General features: G+C 42.2%; 1 protein-coding gene and 1 pseudogene across 6 annotated transcripts in view; both read right to left on the reverse strand.

Moving 5' to 3' along the window:
- The window catches only part of SV2C (synaptic vesicle glycoprotein 2C), a 213,967-nt gene that overhangs the window by 114,839 nt on the left and 76,885 nt on the right, over positions 1-22,243 (reverse strand). For 4 of the 6 annotated variants that reach the window (XR_012158914.1, XM_073344195.1, XM_073344194.1 and 1 more), the window contains one exon: positions 7,274-7,454. The exons of 1 other annotated variant lie outside the window; for it this stretch is intronic. Coding sequence is in view for 4 of the 5 variants with exons in the window: in XM_073344195.1 (XP_073200296.1) it covers positions 7,274-7,454 (181 nt within the window). In the remaining variant the exon portion in view is untranslated. Of the gene's footprint in view, positions 1-7,273; positions 7,455-21,425; positions 21,526-22,243 lie in introns of those variants that run through there. One more of the 6 variants, XM_073344197.1, reaches the window with a different exon arrangement.
- On the reverse strand, positions 19,275-19,408 carry LOC140912180 (U1 spliceosomal RNA; annotated as a pseudogene).

The following is a 22,243-nucleotide window of genomic DNA, read 5'->3' on the forward strand; positions in this document are numbered from 1 at the left end:
CTCTGCCTGGTTTCTATAGCCTGGTGACAGACTCCCACTGCCACCCAGTTTCATAAAAGACTTCTCCCCTTCAGAGCCTTCAGGAAACTGGTAATATCTGAAAGAGAGCAGGCAATCATAACAGTTTCCCTTGAAGAATACCTGCTCAATGGCGCCTTAGAAAAATTGTAATTTAATGAAAATCAGTACAATGCAGTTCATTTTAACTGTTTTAAATTCAAGTGCCTCTGGACCATGTACAGTAGGATGCAGGTCCTTCGGGTACATGTGCAGCCGGAATGCCTATTAGAGGGAAATAGCCACTTTCAGATTGGAGGTTTAGGAATTTTAGTCAACAAGGGAAACCCATGACTATGGGGTTAGGTGACTGGGGCTCATATGACTGCTTCTGGGACTATACAATACAAACCTCTAGGCGCAAACTAGAGATATGGAGTTATGTCCTCACCCTTCCTCAGAGTTCCTTCTAGTACCTCAAAGGTCAGCACATAGACTCTGAAGAAGTGGTGACAGAAGGTGGTTTGTATGGATCCATGCAGGCACTCATCTCAGAGAACTTCCATTGCATGCAACCTGATTCTGGGCCTGGAAGTTTGGTAACTGTGATCCTCATAAAGGTGGTCTGAGCAAGATCGAAATAATGATTGTAACACTACTAAATTAAGTATCAGCTCTTCAGGCTAAATCTAGGGAGTAATGGTATGCAAAAGTGTGTTCAGAGCACCAGGCAGCAGCTTTGCAAATAGGCTCTATTGAAAAGCTTCTTAGAAAAGCTGTGGAAGCTGAGCATTGACTCCAATTAAATGTGCTCCAAGGTCTGCAGGATGGAAACTCTCTCTAGATCATAACATGTCTTGAAACACGCTGTTATCCTCGGTTTCAGAGTAACAGCCGTGTTAGTCTGTATTCGCAAAAAGAAAAGGAGTACTTGTGGCACCTTAGAGACTAACCAATTTATTAGAGCATAAGCTTTCGTGAGCTACAGCCTCTTAGCACATGTATAAAGCCTGACCCTTGGATACGTCCCCATAAACTACAAAGTCGAGGGGATGTATCTGTGGCTTTTCGTCTATTAAATTAGTAGGTCACTGTTCTTCTCACATTTAAGCTACCGTAGAACCTCAAAGATATGAACTGACCGGTCAACCACATATCTCAATTGGAGTCAGAAGTATGTAATCAGGCAGCAGCAGGGGAAAAAAAAAAAGGTAAATACAGTACAATACTCTGTTAAACATAAACTACTAAAAAAATAAAGGGAAAGTTTAAAAAAAGGTTTGACTAGGTAAGGAAACTGTTTCTGTGCTTGTTTCATTTAAATAAAGATGGTTAAAAGCAGCATTTTTCTTCTGCATAGTAAAGTTTCAAAGTTGTATTAAGTCAATGTTCAGTTGTGAACTTCTGAAAGAACAGCCATAATGTTTTGTTCAGAGGCAGTAACTCTGAGGTTCTACTGTATGTAGTATAACATCTTAGTTAATAACATGGTTTAGGGAGCAAACCTGGTAAACTTTTACTCTGGTTCAGATAAAAGACAAGGGTCAGAAAAGAATTTTGAGTATAAATGTTTTAGCTTATAAATCAAGACCCAGTAATTCAAGCTTCTTTCTTTTTGTCTGGAAAAGTATCAGTTTCACGACACCACAAATCATGTGTTATCTGAAGACTCTCTCGGTTGTAATTGCTCTCAGAATGCATGCATTCTTTCAGCTATCTTTTCACTGCCTCGAACTCAGTTTGCTGTTATATGTAGTGTGATGCTGAACGAATACAACACATTTTCCACTCTCTATGCTACATCACCTATCAGCTTAAAATTATTTCAAGGCAACTAGACTGAAATTTCCTACTGAAACAAATGTTTTATTCAGCTAAGTAAGTTATTTACAGACTTTTTATAACTTAGGTCGTCAGTGATCCCCGAGGTCAAGGATAATTTTTTTCACAGGTTTTATTTTTCAGGGGTCCTTTGGTGGCTGAGGAGTCTGATCCTTGAGCCACAGGCTCATTGGCAGACATTGCAGATGGTGCTGGAAGACACAGTTGGCCCGCGATTGCTGTGTGACATTTGTCTTTCCTTTCTTTTCTGGCATTTTTCTGTGACCAGAGCAAGGCAATCTTCCTCAAAAGTGGACTTCCCTCTCTGACAAGTCTTCACCAATTATCCCTATCCTGGGCTGCTGTCTCCCAGTGTGTGGTGTCAATGCCACATGTCTTGACATTTATCTTGAAGGTGTCTCTAAAGGATTTATTTTGGCCTCCCCATTTCCTTTCTCCTTTGGTGAGTTGGGCGTACAGCAGTTGTTTTGGTAAGTGTACATCGGGCATGCGCACACAGGGCCTGCTCCACTTCAGCTGATGCTGGATAATCAGGGCCTCAACTCTGAAGATGTTGGCCTCTGTGAGGACACTGACATTAGTGTGACGATCCTCCCACTTTATGTTGAGGATTTTCCGAAGAAAGTGCTGGTGCTAGGGTTTTTCAGGTGTTTTCTGTGGGGTCACCGAAGTCTCACAGCCGTAGAGGAGAGTTGGGATGACCACTGCTTTATAAACTATAAGTCTAGTGTATGTTCTGATGTTGTGAAAAGAACACATGCTTTCTGAAAAGAAGAATTCATCTTAAAATAATCAAGTAATCACTTAGGTAAAGCAAAATAAATTAAAGTCTGTTACTTATCAAAACTACCTGGAGTTTAGATAAAATTCTCCAGCACTAGTTAACAGTTCACAATGGCTGATCTGTCATAATAGGTAGCAATTTTAGTTCAAGGTAGTATTAACTCATGGTGAAATTAAAAATCTAGTTCCAGTATTGTGGAAGTCTTCCTCTAGGGACTTAAAAGACAGAGATAACAAGGTGCTTATTTGTCTTAGTCAAATGTAGGAAGAGCCTTCGGTGGCCAGCTGACGAATGCAGCTCTGTCTCTTCTCCAGATGTTTTCAGCTTGTAGGAAGTCAATGCTGAAGCCTCTATGATGCGTTGGAGTTCATTCAGCCCACACCAGCAAGGGGTTCAGTCAACACCTGCCCTGTAACTCTTGAATGCCCTAAATGCTATGCTACTGTGGCTCACAGCCACAAGAATGCAGGTCACCCCTGTCTTAATTTACAGTGGAGATAGGTAAATGATAGCTATCTTCCCTCCTGTCTGGAAGAAAACTTGTTGGGTCCCAGACTGTAAAGCATAATAGCAGTGAATGTCCATAATTCCTCATATAATGTTAACACATACGTTTCACAATGATATCACCACTGTGTCATTCCTTTTTGAAATATACTACACGACACCTTTTAGATACACATTATAACAAGTGTGTTAGGTGTAATGAGTGTGAGAAGCCTGACAAGAGTTACTGACACAGAGCAGTGAACTACCAATGAGCCTCTGTGTCACACCCTCCTAGGCTTTTTAGCCAGCGATAAGGTGCAGTCTCCTAGCGAGTTCTGATCTCTCTCAGTGGAGGAGCCAGGCTTATGGAAAATGATGTCATAAGAAGAGATGACTTTGCATGTTACCCAGAATTTCTTCATCTTTTCATGTCACCTCAAGCTCATTTCTCAGATGCTCATCTCTCTCAGGGAGATGCCCTTTCTCCAGCAGTATCTTTGTGATATTTATGTTTTCTGCTAGTTATTCCCAGTTTTGTTATGTGAGTAAACATGTTTCAGCTTTTTCTGGAGTCCAGCCTGCTTTGAAATGGCAAAGCTCGTTTTGCGGTAAAATTTCCAGAAGTGCCTATGACTTAGGTGCCTAAGGTCTGTTTTCAAAAGTCACTTAGACACTTAGCCTCAGTCTCTCTGACAGTCAATTGGACATAGATGTCTAAATCCATTCTGAAAATGGGACTTCCATGCTTTTGAAAATCTTACCCAAAGCCTAACCACCCTCTGCTCCATTGAGCTTTCTATTAAAAGCTTCTGGTTCATCTTCTGGTTTTCCAGTTTGTGGAGAAGCCATGATGTAATCAACCGTTCTTTTCTGCATGGTTTCTTGCTTGTTTAGGTGTATTTTGACTGCAGGAAATTCTGGCATCCGCCCTACAGCTTTAGTCTCATAAGACCTCTTATCAGAGGATGGCATTCCTGTCCAGATTTCTCCTCCTGCTTTTAGATTCGTTGTACTATTAAAGGCCAGTTTAAATGGTGTACACTTTAATGATGTAAAAGAAATGACAAATGTAATATTTCACATAATAACTTAAGAACTATATACAATTGTCTGAGATAATGTTCTGACCCTGTAGGAAATTATTTTGACACCTTTCTCCAATAATATCCCAGAGGGTTCAGATTGTAAAACATATCACTCAATCCTTTGATTAAAATTTTTCATTCTTTTCATTTGCTTTACACAGGAATGTATCTGCAATTAAGCCCCTTCCCCAGCTAACAAAGGGACTTCTTTGATTGCTCCCCATAGAAAGAGGGAGCCGACATCTTCCATCAGTGCTGGCCAAGGATCCCTGAAGAGGGTCCAGGGAAGGCATGGAGCTGAATGTGTAAATTACCTCTATTTCCAAAACCCATGTGACTAAAGTAACTACTCCATGTCACCCAAGAGGAGGACTGAGGAAAGATGTATGTATACAAGACTTGAGTCAAGGCTCATGGCAAGTTTGCTGCTTCACTCACCTGGTGTCAAAGCTGGAGTCAACTTTTGTTTTTTAAAGATTTTTTCCCCCTAGTCCCAAGAGAGGAGTAAAAGAACTTCTGGAAGTTCTTCCCATAAAGGTCAGTACAACTGAGAGGTGCCAAATGGTGTCCTTTTCTTGTATGATGGTTGAGACAGCCCCAAGAAAGCTGAAATTTCACCCTTTGCCCCCCACCCCACATTGTCCCCCCCCCCGCCACAACTGTAAAGGCCCCTTAGAAAGTAGATGTTTCACCTTGGTTTGCACATGCTGAAATAAACTAGAACTTTTAGAAAGCTTTTAGTAACTTTTAGTTGCTATCATTGCTACTGAAATAGCTGCCATATCTGAGGCACTGTAAGCAGCCTTGATAAAGTGTTTATTTGGCTTTCAGATTGGATGGTTGTGGTCTATTACAACTTCAAGCAGATGATCAATCAAAGATGCCAGCTTGTTCCACTTAGCATAGTCATATCTGGCAAGAGGACCCTGAGAATTAGCCACTCTCATTTGTAGATTTGCAGATAAATAACCTTCCTATTGTCAGGATACTAGGGGAAAGTAGTCAGGACTTGGGATTCCAGAACTGAAGCTAAGGGGTCAAAGCCAGTATTAGGGTCAAGAGTCAAGCTGACGGTCAAGCCGGAGTCAGAAATTAAGCCGAGGGTCAGAGCCAGAGTCAGGAATCATGCTGAGGGTCCATACCAGGTATCGAGGTCCATGTTGGAGTTCTAGTGGTCAGCTGGGAGTCAGACCAAAGCTCAAGACCAGAGGTTCATGAACAGAGAAGCAGGGCAGTCATGGCAGCTAGCGAGGGATGCACATTGTTGCCTGGACACTACCTGGTACATTCCATGGGTTTATATAGGGACAAGGAGCCAATCAGGGATCACTAAGACTACTCTTGGTCAGATCACTTGATGTGGAACTTCCCGTGATGTTGAACCTCTCTCTGTAAATTATGGGTCAGAGGTAGTAGCCAGGTTACAGCTGCTACTGGGCGGCAATGTGGGACTGTTAGTTGCCTCATAGCACTCCAGGCTTGGGTTCAAGTCCTATTGATCTCTACATCTAGCCAAAGAAGCCAACTTCTCACATCCTTATCATGAGGAATGGATTTGTGGTTTTGACTTGCACTGGCTCACAAGCCACAGCCACTATTGAAGACTTCAGAGCAGGGTTGCAGTAGAAGGAATGGTGGAACCAGAGCCTTTCTGAAAGTTGGTGAAGGGTCATCCAGAGGTCATTGACCAGTCCAGTCAACCCTTCATTGGTTGGTACAGCTACTCTACAAAGTGTCATGATTTTAATACATGAGACTTCTTTTGGACAGCTGTCAGTTCCAAGTCTAAGACTGTAGCTTTAAGGGTTATCAAGTGTTGAAAGAAGCAGGGAGCTAGTAATGGAGGAGATTACTGTATCCTCAGGAGAAGATGAAGAGTCTCTCTCTAAAAGCACTCTAACCCATAGGCTCTTCTTCAAAATCTTCCTCTTCTGAGGTTCCACAGATTTAGATTGGAAGGCAGATGAGACTTTCTTTTATGGTGCCTCAGAAGTGAATGGAGGAGATGTATATTTTGTGGCAGGATAGTCCTTGGTCTTGACAGAAAGCCTTTTGCTGGGTGTTGGTGTTCTAGGCTGACCGGTTCACATTGGCTACAGTGTCTATGGAGCATGGGTAGCAAAATCGTTAAGATCCCATTAAACCCTAGAGGAACCAAAGGGAAGTCAGTTTGTGTCCAAAAACCTCAGTCTCCACCATCATTCCAGAAGCAGAAGTCAGAACTGAGGGAGGAGGCTGAACGTCCTCACTGGACCACCCTAAGGCTGCAGACTCTATGCAGGGATGCAAGTGGCCTGAAGTGAAAATGGAAGTGGTATCATGGGGGAATTTCACCCTTTGTGAATCTAGTGCTTATTAGAGGTGCCAAATTGTTAGTGCTGGAGACTAAGTCCTTCTTTATACACAAAAGCAGAGGAAGAATACAGGCAGACTGCAGAAGCTTCCCCATACTACCCCAACACTGACCAAAGCAGGGTTTAAAATTGCAACAGAAAAAGTCCTACTACCAATCCCTTAAACCATCCCACCCCATCAAAAATTACTTAGACCAAAAGAAATTGAAACAAACAGAGCCCCAAATATACACTCAAGGTAACACCCACAATATGGGGCAAGTGTCACTAAAGGTCAGTTTTCACATTTAGCAATTGACTCCTAGTAATATTTTGTGCTTGTATAGCACCATATATATGAAGTTCTCAAAATGCTTTACAAACATTAATGAAGTCTTAACACACACCTTTGACATAGGTAATATTTTATTTTGAGATAGGAAAACTGAGGCACAGAAATTGTTAGTTGTCTGAGTTCACACAAGATGTCTGTGGCATAAACAGGAACTGAACCCACATCTTCCAGTTCTCAGTCCCATGTCATAGCCAAAAGACGATCCTTCCTCCCCTTGGATAGGTCTTTTAGGGCTAGTCACATATGTGCACTGTATAATTCTCCAGCCACTGAAATAAGACTATAATCCTACATTCCATAATGTGTATTTCCATGTACGATTAAACATATGGCAAGTTTCATAAACACAGAAAAATTTAAAAAAATGAAAGAAAGCAGAAGAGCTTACCCAAATCCAGAAAATAAGCGACAGAGGAGAAAGAGGCCATAGCCCTGGACAAATGATGACAGGAAGGCAAAGAATCCATTGACAGACATGCATATCAGGAGAGACTGCCTCCTTCCCACCTTGTCTGCCAAGCCTCCCCAGAAGAATGCCCCCAACATCATCCCAAGGTACACTATGCTACCTGCAACACACAGAAAACAAGATGTTACTTTGTGAACTGACACCAATTGACCAAAAATTAATCATAACATACTACAGTATTTTTCCAGCAAACTTTTTAACTTGTGAAATTACAGAACAGGAAGTAATTTTGTCCCCTATCTGCTTATGAGTGAGTTAGGTGTGTAAATCTGCACATTCATCTGTGGAAGAATAGACACCCTATTGTGGCTGACTCTTTTGTTCGAGACACATTGAGGCTTAATATATTATTAAACTAGGTGCCTCTAGCTATAGGCAGATAAGTGGAGAAAAAGTTCCAACTATCCCACAGCAGCACACTGCATGCACAATAACACCGCAAAAATTTAAATCTGCCCTACAGAAATGCATTGCTGGAAACCTATTAAAAACAGGCAGTTATGTGTGGGATCATTAGCCACCAGTAGTTATTAAAAACAAGTTGTCCTTACTCTAAGAGTTAAGAAACAAAGGAATGCTAGTTATCAGAGTGTAGCAGTACCAAAGAACCCCCACTTTGTTGTTTGTCTCTTTTTCTATAGTACAGTCTGTGCCAGGTGTGGCCAAACGGTGGTTCGTGAGCCGCATGCAGCTCTTTTACAGTTAAAGTGCAGCTCCCAGAGCCCCCCATGCATTCCCCCTCCATTCTCCGCCTACAAGACTGAGGAAGGGGAGACCTTGGGGCTTCTGCCCTGCGGAGGAGTGGTGGGATGAGGGGCTCCTGCCCTGCAGGGAGGGGAGTCTAAGGGCTTTAGCCCAGTGGGGGGGCATTGGGGCAGAAGCCCCACACCCTAGTACGCGCCGCCCCGTGGGGCAGGTTGTGCGTATCTTGCGGCTCTCCAACTTCTGAAGATTATTGTATGCAGCTTGGGGGTCAGTAAGTTTGGCCACTCCTGGTCTGTGCGTTCCTCAAATAGTATTGTCCTAAACAAAAGACAACACTTGAACAACACTGCTTTAAAAAAACTTTTTAAACATGGCCAAACACATTAAAATAACACAGTGAAAAAATTCTTTGTGGATATTATAATAAAGTGATGCTGTTTTAAATTTACAATGACGTGTATGATATCGATTAAAAAATTGGACCCTTCAAACTCACCAGTAAATTCACTTCAACTAAAGAAAAGGAGAACTGTCAGGATAAAAATCATATTTAAAAAAATCTTTACCTACAGGACAGTCATCATCTTAGAGTATAAAAATTGACAAGTTAATGTAAATAGCTTTCAGAAATCTAGGGTTTTTTTTTTGTTTTTACTCCTTGCACTTCTCTCTACTTGGACAATGAAAATAGCATAGTTCATTTCTAGTCAATTTCATTTTCAGGTTCTAATGCACTGGGACAATGCTGCAAGGGTATTTTATTTTAGTTTGTATGTTACATTTCACATCAACACTTATTAGTCTCAGGTTTTGTAAAATACATACATACCTATATACACATTTTTGGCCAAATGGGACCTTACAGTGTCCCATTATTTCACAAACATGGATCAGACAAATGACATGTCAGTCACACACATTTAGCAAAACTATCTCAACACTGACATTACCATTTCATGCAAGATACATGCATTATCCTGTTACACTGATTAAAAAGATCTTGAGTTTGACTGTTAGAAACTTAACAGTTTAGTGAAACACAACTCAAAAGTCAGAACAGTTTGTGCGAAATCACAGTACAATTATAAATCCTAGTTTGCAGTCTTAGAGAGTGCTATCCAACAAACTAAATCTGACTGGTAAAGGCAGTGACTGTCCTTGATCTCTGCCCAGGTCAAATCAGATTTTTATTTTGTTTTTGCTGCTTGTTTTAACCTGTCTTCTGTTCCTTCTCCCCACCTCCCACATTCTTATCAAAATTTCTGGTTGGACATCACCCACTAATGGCTGCTGCCCTATTATATGTCCTATACAGAATAGGTGCTTAAAAGGAGAATATCTGGGAGCAGGTTATTAGTTAGAAAGTCCTGCTCCCCCTCTTGGAATTGGATAATGAATAATAATATAGAGATAAGCATTATCCATTCACTGTTTGTAAACCCAATATCCTCTACAGCAGTGGTCTCCAAACTGGGGTGCGCGCACCCCAAGGGGTTGCGCAAGATGATCCCAGGGGATGCACGGCAGCAGGAGCACTGCCGGACAGCACTCCACCATTTTTTTTCTTCGGCAGCAGCTCTGCACGTCCACAGCTGGTGTTCCCCTCCAGCAGGTCTTCCATTCTTCTTCCGTCGGCAGTGCGTCTGCGGCTGGTCTTCCAGTCTTCACCGTAGGGGTGTGTGAGCCAAAAACTTTGGAGACCACTGCTCTACAGAATAGCCAATGTCGGATGATGTCTCTGAGGGTTGATTTTGCATTTAGAACTCTGAGTTAGCTGTAAGAACTGTAAAATCACCAGTAGGCTGAGAACTCCCTGAAGTATACATTTAAGAGGGTCACATTGTCTATTCCAGAAAATGCATGTGATATTTTGCACTTATGAAAGATGACCCTTCTATCCTGGTTCAGAAACAAGTACATAAATAATCACGGATCATGTGGAATATTCAAGACTTGTCACCATGGAATAAACAGGTCTCAGTACATTTTTTTTATATAAACATGGCCTCCATTTCCAGGATTTGTATTTATTCATTCTCAGTGACGCAAACAAAAACATTAACTTCTCAAGTCTGAGAGTCATACGTGTTTCATGTACACATCATGTCCAGATTAACGCACCATTTAAACAGAAACATTTGGCCTGTATCCTCCTGAGCAGTCTGCTCTTGTGGAGCTGTTCCTGTCTCTCAGCTTTATTGAAAAGGAACCAGCCTTTCTTATTCCGTCAGCAGGATAATGAGTTTTCTATCCTCCAGTTATCTGGGTCAAAAAGAATATTGGCCCTTCCTCAGACTAGTCAAGTTGGGAACGAGGAAAGTAGCATCCCTTAATCATTAATGGTGTCCTGTACTAATGGTCCAGCTTTTCTACAGCTATTTAGCTTTTTGCCAAATATAAAATAGGGACAGGATGTTTTTGGTCCAAGAGGGTCTCCTCCATGAGTGCCAAAAGGCCTGTACACATATGACAGGTCCATTGCTGCTCAGCCCTGAGATTGGTAACCCTCCTGGTGTGAAGGCAGAGTGCTAGCTTCCCTCAAAAAAGCAGCAGTTAGGTGCCTTCTCAAGATCTCTCTCAATGCTGGTAATCTTCCTAATTACCAGTGCACCTCTCAACTTCCTTTTTTGGGGAAGACTGGGAATATGGCAAGGGAGTTAACTCTGGAATCTTTTAGTGTCATCAGATTTCCTTGATCCTTTTCGATTTAGAGTTTGACCGAGGAATGGCATGGAGCCTGCACTACTCTCACTGGTTGATGATTTCCTAGTGATGGGCAAAGAGTCCACACCCAGTGATTTTATTACATCTGTTAGTATCTTTTTATACTGTAAAGATGGGGTTTTCTTAACCAGCATATACACAGTTCATAGCTGGGGTAGAAGGTATGGCTCAAGTATTTCTGGTTTCTAAGAAATCTCCGTGGATGATTTGGAACAATTACCTGAGTTGTCTCTTACATGTAGGGGATTATTGCATTACCCTTTAGATGGGCTTGCTCTTGAAGCTTACTTGGAAATCACAAATGGAGGAAAACGTGATGGTTTTCCTGCTTAATAGCATTAGCTGTAGGAAACGTATTAGACCTATTTTGACAACTGCTTTGTCACTATATCTATTTCAGGGGGCAGCTCATTTGGTTGAATTTTATTCTTGAAGCCCTGAATGATTTGAATCCAGGCTGTCAGAGACCACAGCTTTCCATGCTTGTTGAGGTTAGTTGCTGTAGCATTTCAAGTGTAGGAAGGCCCATGGTGCACAATTCACCTCTTTTCCCAGATTTATTCTTGAGGATGGTAGGATGGATTGGGTGTATGGGTTTTTTGGAAATCTTTTTTTCCCTTTGCTTCTCAGGCAAATAGTGTGTGCTTTATTAAACATACATCTTTCTTTGTAGTGCATAAAAAGGCACAATAGGGCAGACCTAAGCAGAGCTTACTCTTCTTCTCCATCCCTCCTCTATCATTTTTTATAGCGTGGATACCACCACCATGATCCCCATCACTCAGATGTCACAAACTTGGGATCTCATGATAGACTCATCCCTCTTCTCCTCATGAAGACACACAGTTTCCAAGTCTTGCAATTCCAAGAATATAAACCTTCCTCTTTGTCTCAATAGCTAAAACCATTGTCCATACCCTGGCCATTAACTCTGCTTTAGCCTGTCTCTTACCCACGTCGCTTCCCTGAACTGCATTCAAAATACAGCTGCGAAGATCATCTTTCTCAGCTGTCATTCACCCCATGTCACTCCCCACTGAATCCCTCCCCTAGTTCCTATTTTGCCATCTCATAAGGTCCTACATAATTCCTCCCTAGTCAGCTTTCATTTATATTTCTGTCAATGATACACAGTTTCAGAGCACCTTCCTGTCTTCCCCTCCTTTCTCTTTTTTGCATCTCCTTCTGTATGGCCCCCTTTACACAGAACACACTTCCAACCCCAGACAACCAAGTCCACTTCCTGTCTTCTTTCAAATCACTCCCCAAGACTAATTCTTTTCTGCAATGTCCACAATAAGCAGTGAAAGCAACAAGGGAGATACAAAATTCTACCGAACAATTGATGTAGCAGAATCATCATATAACATAGATTCACAGATATTTAGGTCAGAAAGGACCATTATGATCATCTAGTCTGACCTCCTGCACAACGCAGGCCACAGAATTTCACCCACCACTCCTGCAAAAAACCTCACAACTATATCTGTGCTACTGAAGTCCTCAAATCGTAGTTTAAAGACTTCAAGAAGCAGAGAATCCTCCAGCAAGTGACCCGTGCCCCATGCTACAGAGGAAGGCGAAAAACCTTCAGGGCCTCTTCCAATCTGCCCTGGAGGAAAATTCCTTCCCGACCCCAAATATCGCGATCAGCTAAACCCTGAGCATATGGGCAAGATTCATCAGCCAGATACTACAGAAAATTCTTTCCTGGGTAACTCAGATCCCACCCCATCTAATATCCCATCACAGGCCATTGGGCCTATTTACCATGAATATTTAATTACCCATGTTATCCCATCATACCATCTCCTCCATAAACTTATCGAGTTTAATCTTAAAGCCAGATAGATCTTTTGCCCCCACTGCTTCCCTTGGAAGGCTATTCCAAAACTTCACTCCTCTGAAGGTTAGAAACCTTCATCTAATTTCTAATCTAAATTTCCTGGTGGCCAGTTTATATCCATTTGTTCTTGTGTCCACATTGGTACTAAGCTTAAATAATTCCTCTCCCTCTCCGGTATTTATCCCTCTGATATATTTATAGAGAGCAATCATATCTCCCCTCAACCCTACAACCTTCTTTTAGTTAGGCTAAACAAGCCAAGCCAATCAGATAACCACACCATTTTAATCTCCATCCTCCCTTTTCCCCATTCCACGTATATCCAAGAGTTCATTGCTTTTGTTTGTCACTTCATGTCAATAACAACAGTGTAAATGGCTTAGGGAAGAGCATATCTCTTTTATTTGCTTTATAAATCACTTAGTGCATTTGATACATTTCATAAAAAATTTTAGATGTCCAAAAAATAATGTGTAAAACACCCCTCTTTTGGGCAACCCACGCTCCCTTTCTCAGGAACTTTAAAAGCACAGGCTACCACCATAGATAAATGTATACCTTAAGACTTAACATGTCACGTGGAAGACAGAATTCTGGTAATCGCACATTTGAGCACACTGCAGCTGGTACCATAGCTTGTTCCATTTTTTGGTACTATGCACTTATGGATCTGAGATAAGAATCAAGCCTTTAAAGAACACATGTGCTGTTGCTAACTGACAAGCATATTAGGTTAGACACTGGTCTCAGAGACCCCCCCAATGACAATTTTTTTCAGGAAAATAAATCTTGCTTTAAAATACAAAGACTACAAGTGTTGCACCCTGAATAATGATTTGATTTCCTCAATGAAGTGTTACGCAGTCCAAGCACACACAGTTATCTGGTAGAGAACCCTTGAAAACAACTCAGTGGCAGTAGAAGCAAAAACAAAAACAAACTAATCCCATGCTAAAATTAACATGCTCACCTGCTGTCTTTGTTTTCAAAGTAATAACAATTTGCTTCACTTTTTTTTTTTTTGCATACTGGGAATGCACCACACTCCAAGGATTTTCCTGTTAAACACATGCATAACAGACACAAAATACATGCTTTGTGGCTTTCCTCATCAGATTAGGGACTGTCTTTCTAAACATACTACAAATAATCTGCAAAAGTGCTTTCCCCAGACTCTTCTTTCCTCCAGAACATGGATTGAAATGTCTGCATTGGAAGGGCAATGAAAAGCAAGCAGTGATGAAAACAATTATTGCCCGGCCACACCAGAAGAAAGACAGGAGGGAGGAGGCAATGGATGTGGTTTAATTAGATTGCCACATTATTCACCTAAAATATCAGGGCATACCCAACAATAATTGTACAATGAATGTCATCATCCTGTCCTTAATCATTTCCATATAATCCCCAGTCTGGTCTCAGCCACTGGATGGCTGGGACCCCACTGCCCTTCCCTCATCTGCGATTAAGGGGGTTATAAAGGAGGGGGACTGGCTTCTCACTGGTCTAGTTGTATGAGCCTCAACTATCCTCTTACTCAGCTCCCTTCAGAGATGCTTTCCTTCAAATCCTTTCTAAACTGTTTTATCTGATAACTGTATCCCTTCCATAACGGTAACTGCCACATCTGCCACATGGAGACCCCAGCAATGATGCCTGGCTGCCTCCTCCCACCCCCACGAGGTTAATATCAGACATAATTATATCCATTCCCCCAGCAGACAGGCATACCCTGTCCTCCCTGAATAACTCAGATGCCCAGTAAGAGGTCCCAGTGAAGAATTACCAACCCCCCTTGGGTACATACGAATATAGCCACCTAGCTATTCACAGACCCCCTGGACTTACTGACCCATCAAGTCTTCATTCCCCCCCCACACACACACACACACTCTGTGCTGCAACATGTCAGGCCCAAATAATTGTCACCCCACAGAACAATTCCTGAATCTGCCCAAAAGCCCATGTAGCTCTGAGTAGCAATTTGACCTCCTTACATCTTCCCAAATCACTTTCACTGTCTATTGGCTGCCACATTGAGCTGTACCTCAGTTTCCCTAATCAGTACCTTCTAGATCTTGGCTGCAGCCACCCCCTCCCTGTGCCCATTTCTCCTAGTTTGATTCCTCAGTTCTGTTGAAATCTTGGCCGCAGCTATCCCAACCTGCACCTCCGTTTTCCCCCCAGTTTTGATTTCCCCATCTCAGCTAGCTTCCTGGCCAAGTCCATCCCAAGCTGTGCCTCAATTTGCCCAATTTTGATCCCCAGTTTCAGCTGCACTATTGGTTGTAGTCATGCCTGACCCATAAGCCTGAGCCACGCCTCAAAGTTTTCCTCAGCTCATCCCCCAGTTTTGTCTGGAGTCTTGGCCACCACCATTCCAAGCCACACCACAGTTTCCCATAATTTGGGTCCCCTTTTTCAGCGGGAGTCTTGACCTATGCCTCAGTTTTCCCAATTCTGGTCCCCAATTTTATTTGGAGTCCTGACTGCAGCCACCTTGAGCTTTGGTTCCCAAATATGTCCCTAAATTCCCCCCCCCCCGAGTTGGATCAGAGGTGTTTGATCCGTAACATTGGGTCTACTGGGGAATCCCATGCTCAGCTGGATGCTGCCTGCATCTCAGTCCTGCATCCCTGCATAGTCTGGAGAGTGCCCAGAGTGTTACTTGCCCACCCCTTAATGGCCAGACTCTAAGACTTGGGGAATCCCAGGAAAGACATTCCAAACTCTGGGAATGTCCCTGTACTTCCCCTATTCTCATTCCCATACCCAGCCAGTCATACTGTCTCGCCACTCCCCCGTCAGAGGGGCCACACAGCTCTGTGAACAGCCAGCCATGCTGGTCCACTCACCTGAGGGCCTCCATACTAGCTGCCACACCCAGGCAGCCACCTTGTCCCCCAAATAGGCCCCCTACTCCCTCCTCTATGGTATGGGGAGCCCCAGCCAGCCCTCTGACCCCAAGGAGACACCCAATCACTTCTCTGCAGTAAGAGGGGTCTGGTCAGTTCCCCTTCCCCTACCACGAGCCACTCCCCTTCTTCCTCTGGCTCAGGCTCCCCTTTGCCCCCATGCCTGCTGCTTTTGTTGCCAGCCCAATCCAGGTAAAAGGGGGCCTGGTTTGCCAAATTCTCAAACTGCATAGGATATAAATACCCCCAGCCCAGCTACTTCCATTTTTCTTCTTCCCTGTGAACCTTCCCCACACTTCCCCTCTACTACCTGTTATAGTAGGAAGGGTGCCCTTAAAGGAGGCAAAAAACCCAACCCCACTCAACCCTCTTTCCTCCAGCAACCTGGACAAGGACTTACCACATGGAGGCTGTGGCGAGCACATTTTGTGAAATAATTCAGTTGATGATCGGCATCTAAAGGGACATTTAGTCTAGACCAGTGGTTCTCAATCTTTTTTTATTTGCGAACTCATAAAAAATTTCAAATGGAGGTGCGGACTCCTTTGGAAATATTAGACATAGTCTGCAGAGCCCCAGGCATCCGCAGACCACAAATTGAGAACCAGTGGTCTAGAGAATGTCTACTTCATGTGCACACGTTTGGGATACCCAAGGCTAGATGTTCAAAAGTGCTCAGCACTCAACGGCTCCCATTGTGACACTTATGGCTAGATTTTCCAAAGATTTCAGCACCCAGAATCTGACCACTTATTTTGGTACCTAAGTGAGCTTTGAGCTCTTTTGAAAATCTGGCCCTAAATACACATTGCATTCAGTGGTATAACAGTAAAGTAGACTAGCATGCAGTAGAATAATACAGTTAATCAGTGGTGCTATGTCCTCCTGTTAAACCAGTGTTTGCTTTAGTATATTTAGCGTATGGCAGCTCCCCCTAAATGTGTGCTGATTTCATCGATTTCCCTTTTTTAATTGCTTTAGACTGAGTGAGGAAAGTAATTCAAAAAATTAGAAGCAGCCTCTTAGTAAAAAGTGACCCCTTTCTTTAAAATAAGATTATTTGTACTTTGGAAAATAAGTTCCTAGACACAAAATCCTAAAATGGTTCCAAATAAGAGAAAGTTAGCTGTTATCTAGAAACACACAATACTTTACTTATTGTTGTATTTATTCATACAAGGGACTTCTTGCAAGCTTTCCATTATGGAAATATAAATATAAATACCAAAGAATTTAAGTGCCATGTCTAGCATAATGAATAGAAATACCCAGATCTATCTTTGTTTTAACCCTGATTAAAAGTGTACATAGAATGTAAAGATTATAATCTTTCACTACTTTATTTGATTCTTGCCTGTAGTTGGTCTGCCTGATCAGAGAGACCGTGGAGAGAATTATAACCCACACAGCAGTTTCCCTGAGACAAACATAGCTTCTAATTAAATTGTTCATAACATGATCTAATTAAAACAAAAGGTTTTATACCTTTAAAGAAAGAACAAATATAAGCACAACTGTAATTACTCTTGAAATAGTAGAACAAGAACTTCACATTCAAACCCATGCTACTCCCCATTTCCCTGTGTATTCAGAATACTAGCTCTTCATGTCTACTCATCATATTGCACTGCTCACCTTCGCATATGAGCTGCATTCAAAGAACCTTAAACAGAGGGAGAAGGATGTCCGAATTCTAACTCCAGTGTCTGACCCTCTTGCCACAACCTGACCCTCCTGCAGACACAAACCATCTGTGAACTAGTTTCCTCCTTCCTCAAAACACTTTTTCATGCAAACACTGCAAAAGGCTTTTTTCATTTGGCAAAGTGAGGGGAAGTCAGTTGCTGACAGGTAATTTGGGATATGGATGGAAGGACTAAAACTTCCCGTCCTCATTCTTCTTCCCTTCAAGATGATATATGGTACTCCCAACAATCCTTGAAGTCAGTGAGACTCCTCTCACTAGTCAAATAAGGCACATGCCTAAGGGTTGGAGTAGGTCCTTAGAGAGGGGCAACAGCTTCCCTCTAATCAAAATCTGGCCATGTCCCCATCTGTATTCATTTTGTCTCATACACTTATACGCTAAATGATTGCGCCTATCTAACTTACAATATATGCAAATCCCAAAGCAGTACTGAACATCAGTCTTTTCCTCTATTACCATTCTCTAATCTAATCTACTTCTTCTGCATTCCCTTTTATGACATCTGCAGAGGAAGACAATTAATTATAGCCTTAGGTCAGCAATTTGGAACTGTCTAGTGCTAATATTTAATTACACAGTCACTTTGAGGGGCTTTTTTATCCTGCTCAATACGTTAACGTATTTACAAACATCCCGGTTTTTCCTGCTTTCACATGCACTTGACAATTGTGAAAATAATTCTAACAAGTAATGTCTATTAGCCACAAATCTTAACAAAATTAGGATTATAAAAAATGCACAGCAATTTTTCAATCCAAATACAAATGTGTGTACAAATGTTTCATGTTTGTACAGTGTCTGGCACATTGGGGGGCCCTGTCCTCTAGTACAGTGGTTCTCAACCTGGGGTACGCGTATCCCTGTGGGTACACATAGGGCTTCCAGAGGGTACATCAACTCATCTAGATATTTGCTTAGTTTTACAACAGGCTACATGAAAAGCACTAGCGAAGTCAGTACAAACTAAAATTTCAGACAGACAATGACTTGTTTATACTGCTCTATATACTATACACTGAAATGTAAGTACAACATTTATATTCCAATCAATTTATTTTATAATTATATGGTAAAAATCAGAAAGTAAGGAATTTTTCAGTAACAGTGTGCTGTAACACTTTTGTCTTTTTATGTCTGATTTTGTAAGCAAGTAGTTTTTAAATGAAACTTAAGCTTTTAAGTAGTTTTAAGAGGTGAAACTTGATGGTTGGTGTCTCTTGGCTCCATGTATCAATAAAGTTTCTCAGGCATTTGCCCTGTAAAACTGCAACAACAATCTGTTTACTGTTCAGAGTCGTAGCTGCTGGAGGTCTTTGATAATTCACTGGTAACGATTTCTCAGCAGGAAAGGAGTTCTACAATAACACTGAAGAAATTCCAAACAAACCCAGAACTACAATACAATACACAGAGTACTGCAAACATTCTTGAATTAACTCATATGTAGTTTTTGAAATCTTGATAAATTTATATTGGGTCCTGGTCCATGACGGGGCTCGTAGGTGCTATAATAATAAATAATATTTTCAAAGCATGAAAAAAATTGCTTATTTTCATACTAATTTTAACATAAAAAGGAAACTCAATGATATGCTCTATGCAGGCAAGTCAAACAGGATTTAAACAGACAATAATAATCTTTCTACAGAATTTCTGAACAAATTTACAGAAGTCTGTAGTGAGGAAAGGAAATTTCTACTTAATTCTCTTATTATTTGTGCGCTTTAGTGTAATACGCCTTGAAGTGTACCAAGCGAAACCACTCAAAGATACTTTTATTGTGCAATAAAAATGTCCACATGGGGAGATAGTGTGGTGCAGCTAGGGAACTCTAAATTTACACCCTGGCTTGCTGTTCAATAACTTCCCCGTGTGGACAAGCCCTAAAAAGCACCACAAACCTCGCCACCTTCGGCTCCAAGTGCAGGACGCACTCTGACTTTGCTAATATGCACACATAACATGGTATACGTTGTGACAAGGTCAGGCCAGATGGCTACAGGAAAGTGATTTTTCTTTTTTCAGGGGAGAGTGTGAATGCAGTCCCCCACTACCACAAATTAGGCAGTTGAGTTTCCCGCATTTGGGGAAATCGCAGGGGTCACCCTGGGAAAACCACCTTCGTGATCGTGGTATCTCCCCTGCAAGGAGAGTGATAGAAGGCAGATGTATTAGCCACAGATTAAGCAGGTCCCTTTTCCCTGGGTAAGGTAACAGGGGCAGTTCCAGAACAATTAGGAACTTGCTGGAACCAATTAAGGCAGGCAGGCTAATTAGGACACCTGGAGCCAATTAAGAAGCTGCTAGAATAAATTAAGACAGGCAGACTAATCAGGGCACCTGGTTTAAAAAGGACCTCATTTCAGTCAGGGAGGGGCATGCAAGGAGCTGAGAGTGAGAGGGCGTACTTCTGGAGGACTGAGGAGTACAAATGCTGCCTGGCATCAGGAGGAAGGTCCTGTGGTGAGGATAAAGAAGATGTCAGGAGGAGGCCATGGGGAAGTAGCCCAGGGAGTTGTAGCTGGCACACAACTGTTACAAGAAACACTGTAGACAGCTGTGATCCACAGGGCCCTGGGCTGGAACCCTGAGTAGAGGGCGGGCCCGGGTTCCCCCCATCCCCCCAATTCCCTATTGGATACAGGACGAGTTGTCCTGGACTGTGGGTCCCACCAGAGGGGAAGGTCCCTGGCCTGTCCCCTGACCCCTGGGGACTGGGAACCGTGACCAATGGGAGCTTCGGGGGAAGTACCTGGAGGAGCGGCCAGGCAACACACAGACCCCTGTGCCCCCTCCCCCCCCGCCCCAGGACCTGGCCGCTTCCCGGAGCGGCGTGGGGGCAAGGCATGCAGGCAGGCAGGGAGCCTGACCTGCCCCCAGTGCGCACCAGGCTGGAGCCGTTCTAGGTAAATGCTGGGGGGGGGGGGGGGGCGCAGGGATGCAGCCCGTGGGCCACATGTTTGAGACCCCTGATCTTGAGGGTCATTTTTCCCCAGTAACATTCAATGAGCTCTTTATGGATCTCATAGTCTTTGAAGTATAGTTTGTCATGCTTCATATTGTTTACTATATTATTACTTGGAAAATTAATACAAAATTATGTTAAATAGTGAACTAGATTTCAAGTAGTGGGCCATAAAATAAGTGTGAACAACAAATATATGAACATTCAAAATGTTTTCGTAAGGTATAAAGAAGAAAAATATGGGCGTAAGCCTAACCAAGAAAGTCTTGGTTACCCTGGACTAGGAGACATTACATAGCCAAATCACTGCTATTTTAAAATATTATTCTCACAGAACATTGCCGTAAGTATTTTCAAATCTTTTTGTTATTGTGTTTCATTTATTTTGGGAATGTTTTTGAGTTTTATGGTGTCAGTGTTAGAATGCTACCAAAAGAAAAGGTTTAAGGAAGTATGTCTCACTAACAGCACTAAGCAGCAACATTAATGGGCTCTGTAACAAGTCTTTCAAGGTGCTATAATGCTCTCCATCTGATTCAAATCTTCTGAAGTCCATTTCCCTAGTACCTTTATATTGAACACACTTCGTGAGCCAGGGAGAGTCTAGGCTCTGAAGCCTGAGGCCGCCACCATAAATAAACCTATGTGCCTCACAGCTCTGTCTAATTCACAAAGGGAATGATTTAACTGTAAAGGGCTCTACAGTTCAAATCTTACTTCCACCGCAAGAGAATGTCATTTTCAGGACATACAGTGTACTTCTAAAGGTATAAAAAGAGTTAAATGAAAAACAAGCAAGCAGTGAAGAAAATGAACAGAGCGGTAAATGGAGAAGTCACTTATTATTAGCACAAAGGATGCAAGGCCTGAGGAGCAGAGGACTGACATATCACTAAAACATGAGAATGCAGACAAAGGGCCAAACTCATCCCTAGAGTAATTCCTTGGAGCTCAGTGAATCAATTATAGTCAGCTCAATGGAGCTGCACCAGGGATACATCTGGCCCTTGAGGAATACATTTAACCTAATGCCTCTTTACCAAATACTGTAACTGATTCATTGCAGCACTGGATTTAAAACATTAAAGAGAAGATGGCTTTCAGAAAACATTTTTCAAAACAGACTTCTTTCCCATGCTAAATAAAAAAGTGAATACCAGACACTTAACTAGAAAGACAGAAAGAAGAGCAAAACAAACATACACCACCTCTTTCAACTGCTTTCAGGCATGTCTACAAAACAGCTGTAGACACTCAGTCGGGACCAAAATAGGGGCTTCACATATACGGAAAGCAGGTGAAAACCACATCAGATTCACAGGCAAAATCACTGTGTTCTAAGAAAATACTGATGAACTATAATAGGTGATAGAGGAGCTCAACCATGAAAGTCAGGAAAATAAGATTAAAAATTAACCTGAGCAAAACAAAGATCACGCTCAGTTGATCAGTGTAGATGGGAAATTGAGAGAGCAAGTAGCTTGACAGATCTATCTTGCAAAGCTGTTTAGGTCTTTTAGAAATTAGGTGAAAGGAACCATGATCAGAAACAGACCGGCCTGGATCAAGTTCAGGTAAACAGAAGTCTATAACTATAGTATTCCAATCTTCTGCTAGTGGCTTAACACAGACACTTTATTGATACATGTAATCCATTTACCGAATTGCTATTGTGACGCAGCCACGCACTGTACATCGAAAGAAAAGCCAACTAAACACATAAACACCACGCTAAGATGGCCCCCAGTACAAATAAAAATATTACAGGATCCGGCAGAAATAAAAGAGACCAATGCCCACACCATCCCCAAGAGGATCCAGTCCTAACTTGTTATAGGAATCAGAAGAAACAAATTGGGGGGAGGGGCAAGGTGGCAGAAGCAAAATCAAGAGAAGGGAGAATAGTCACAAGCCAACTGAAATGAAGTAAATGGGACTCACCGTGCGCTCTAAGGGCAGCCAGCAAAGGACTCACAAAGGAGTTCCACAACAAGGGAACCCTACATAGGTTGGTCTTGATTGAGCC

The sequence above is a fragment of the Lepidochelys kempii genome, chromosome 5 (genome assembly GCF_965140265.1).
Source record: "Lepidochelys kempii isolate rLepKem1 chromosome 5, rLepKem1.hap2, whole genome shotgun sequence".
In the NCBI taxonomy this organism is placed as follows: Eukaryota; Metazoa; Chordata; order Testudines; family Cheloniidae; genus Lepidochelys; species Lepidochelys kempii.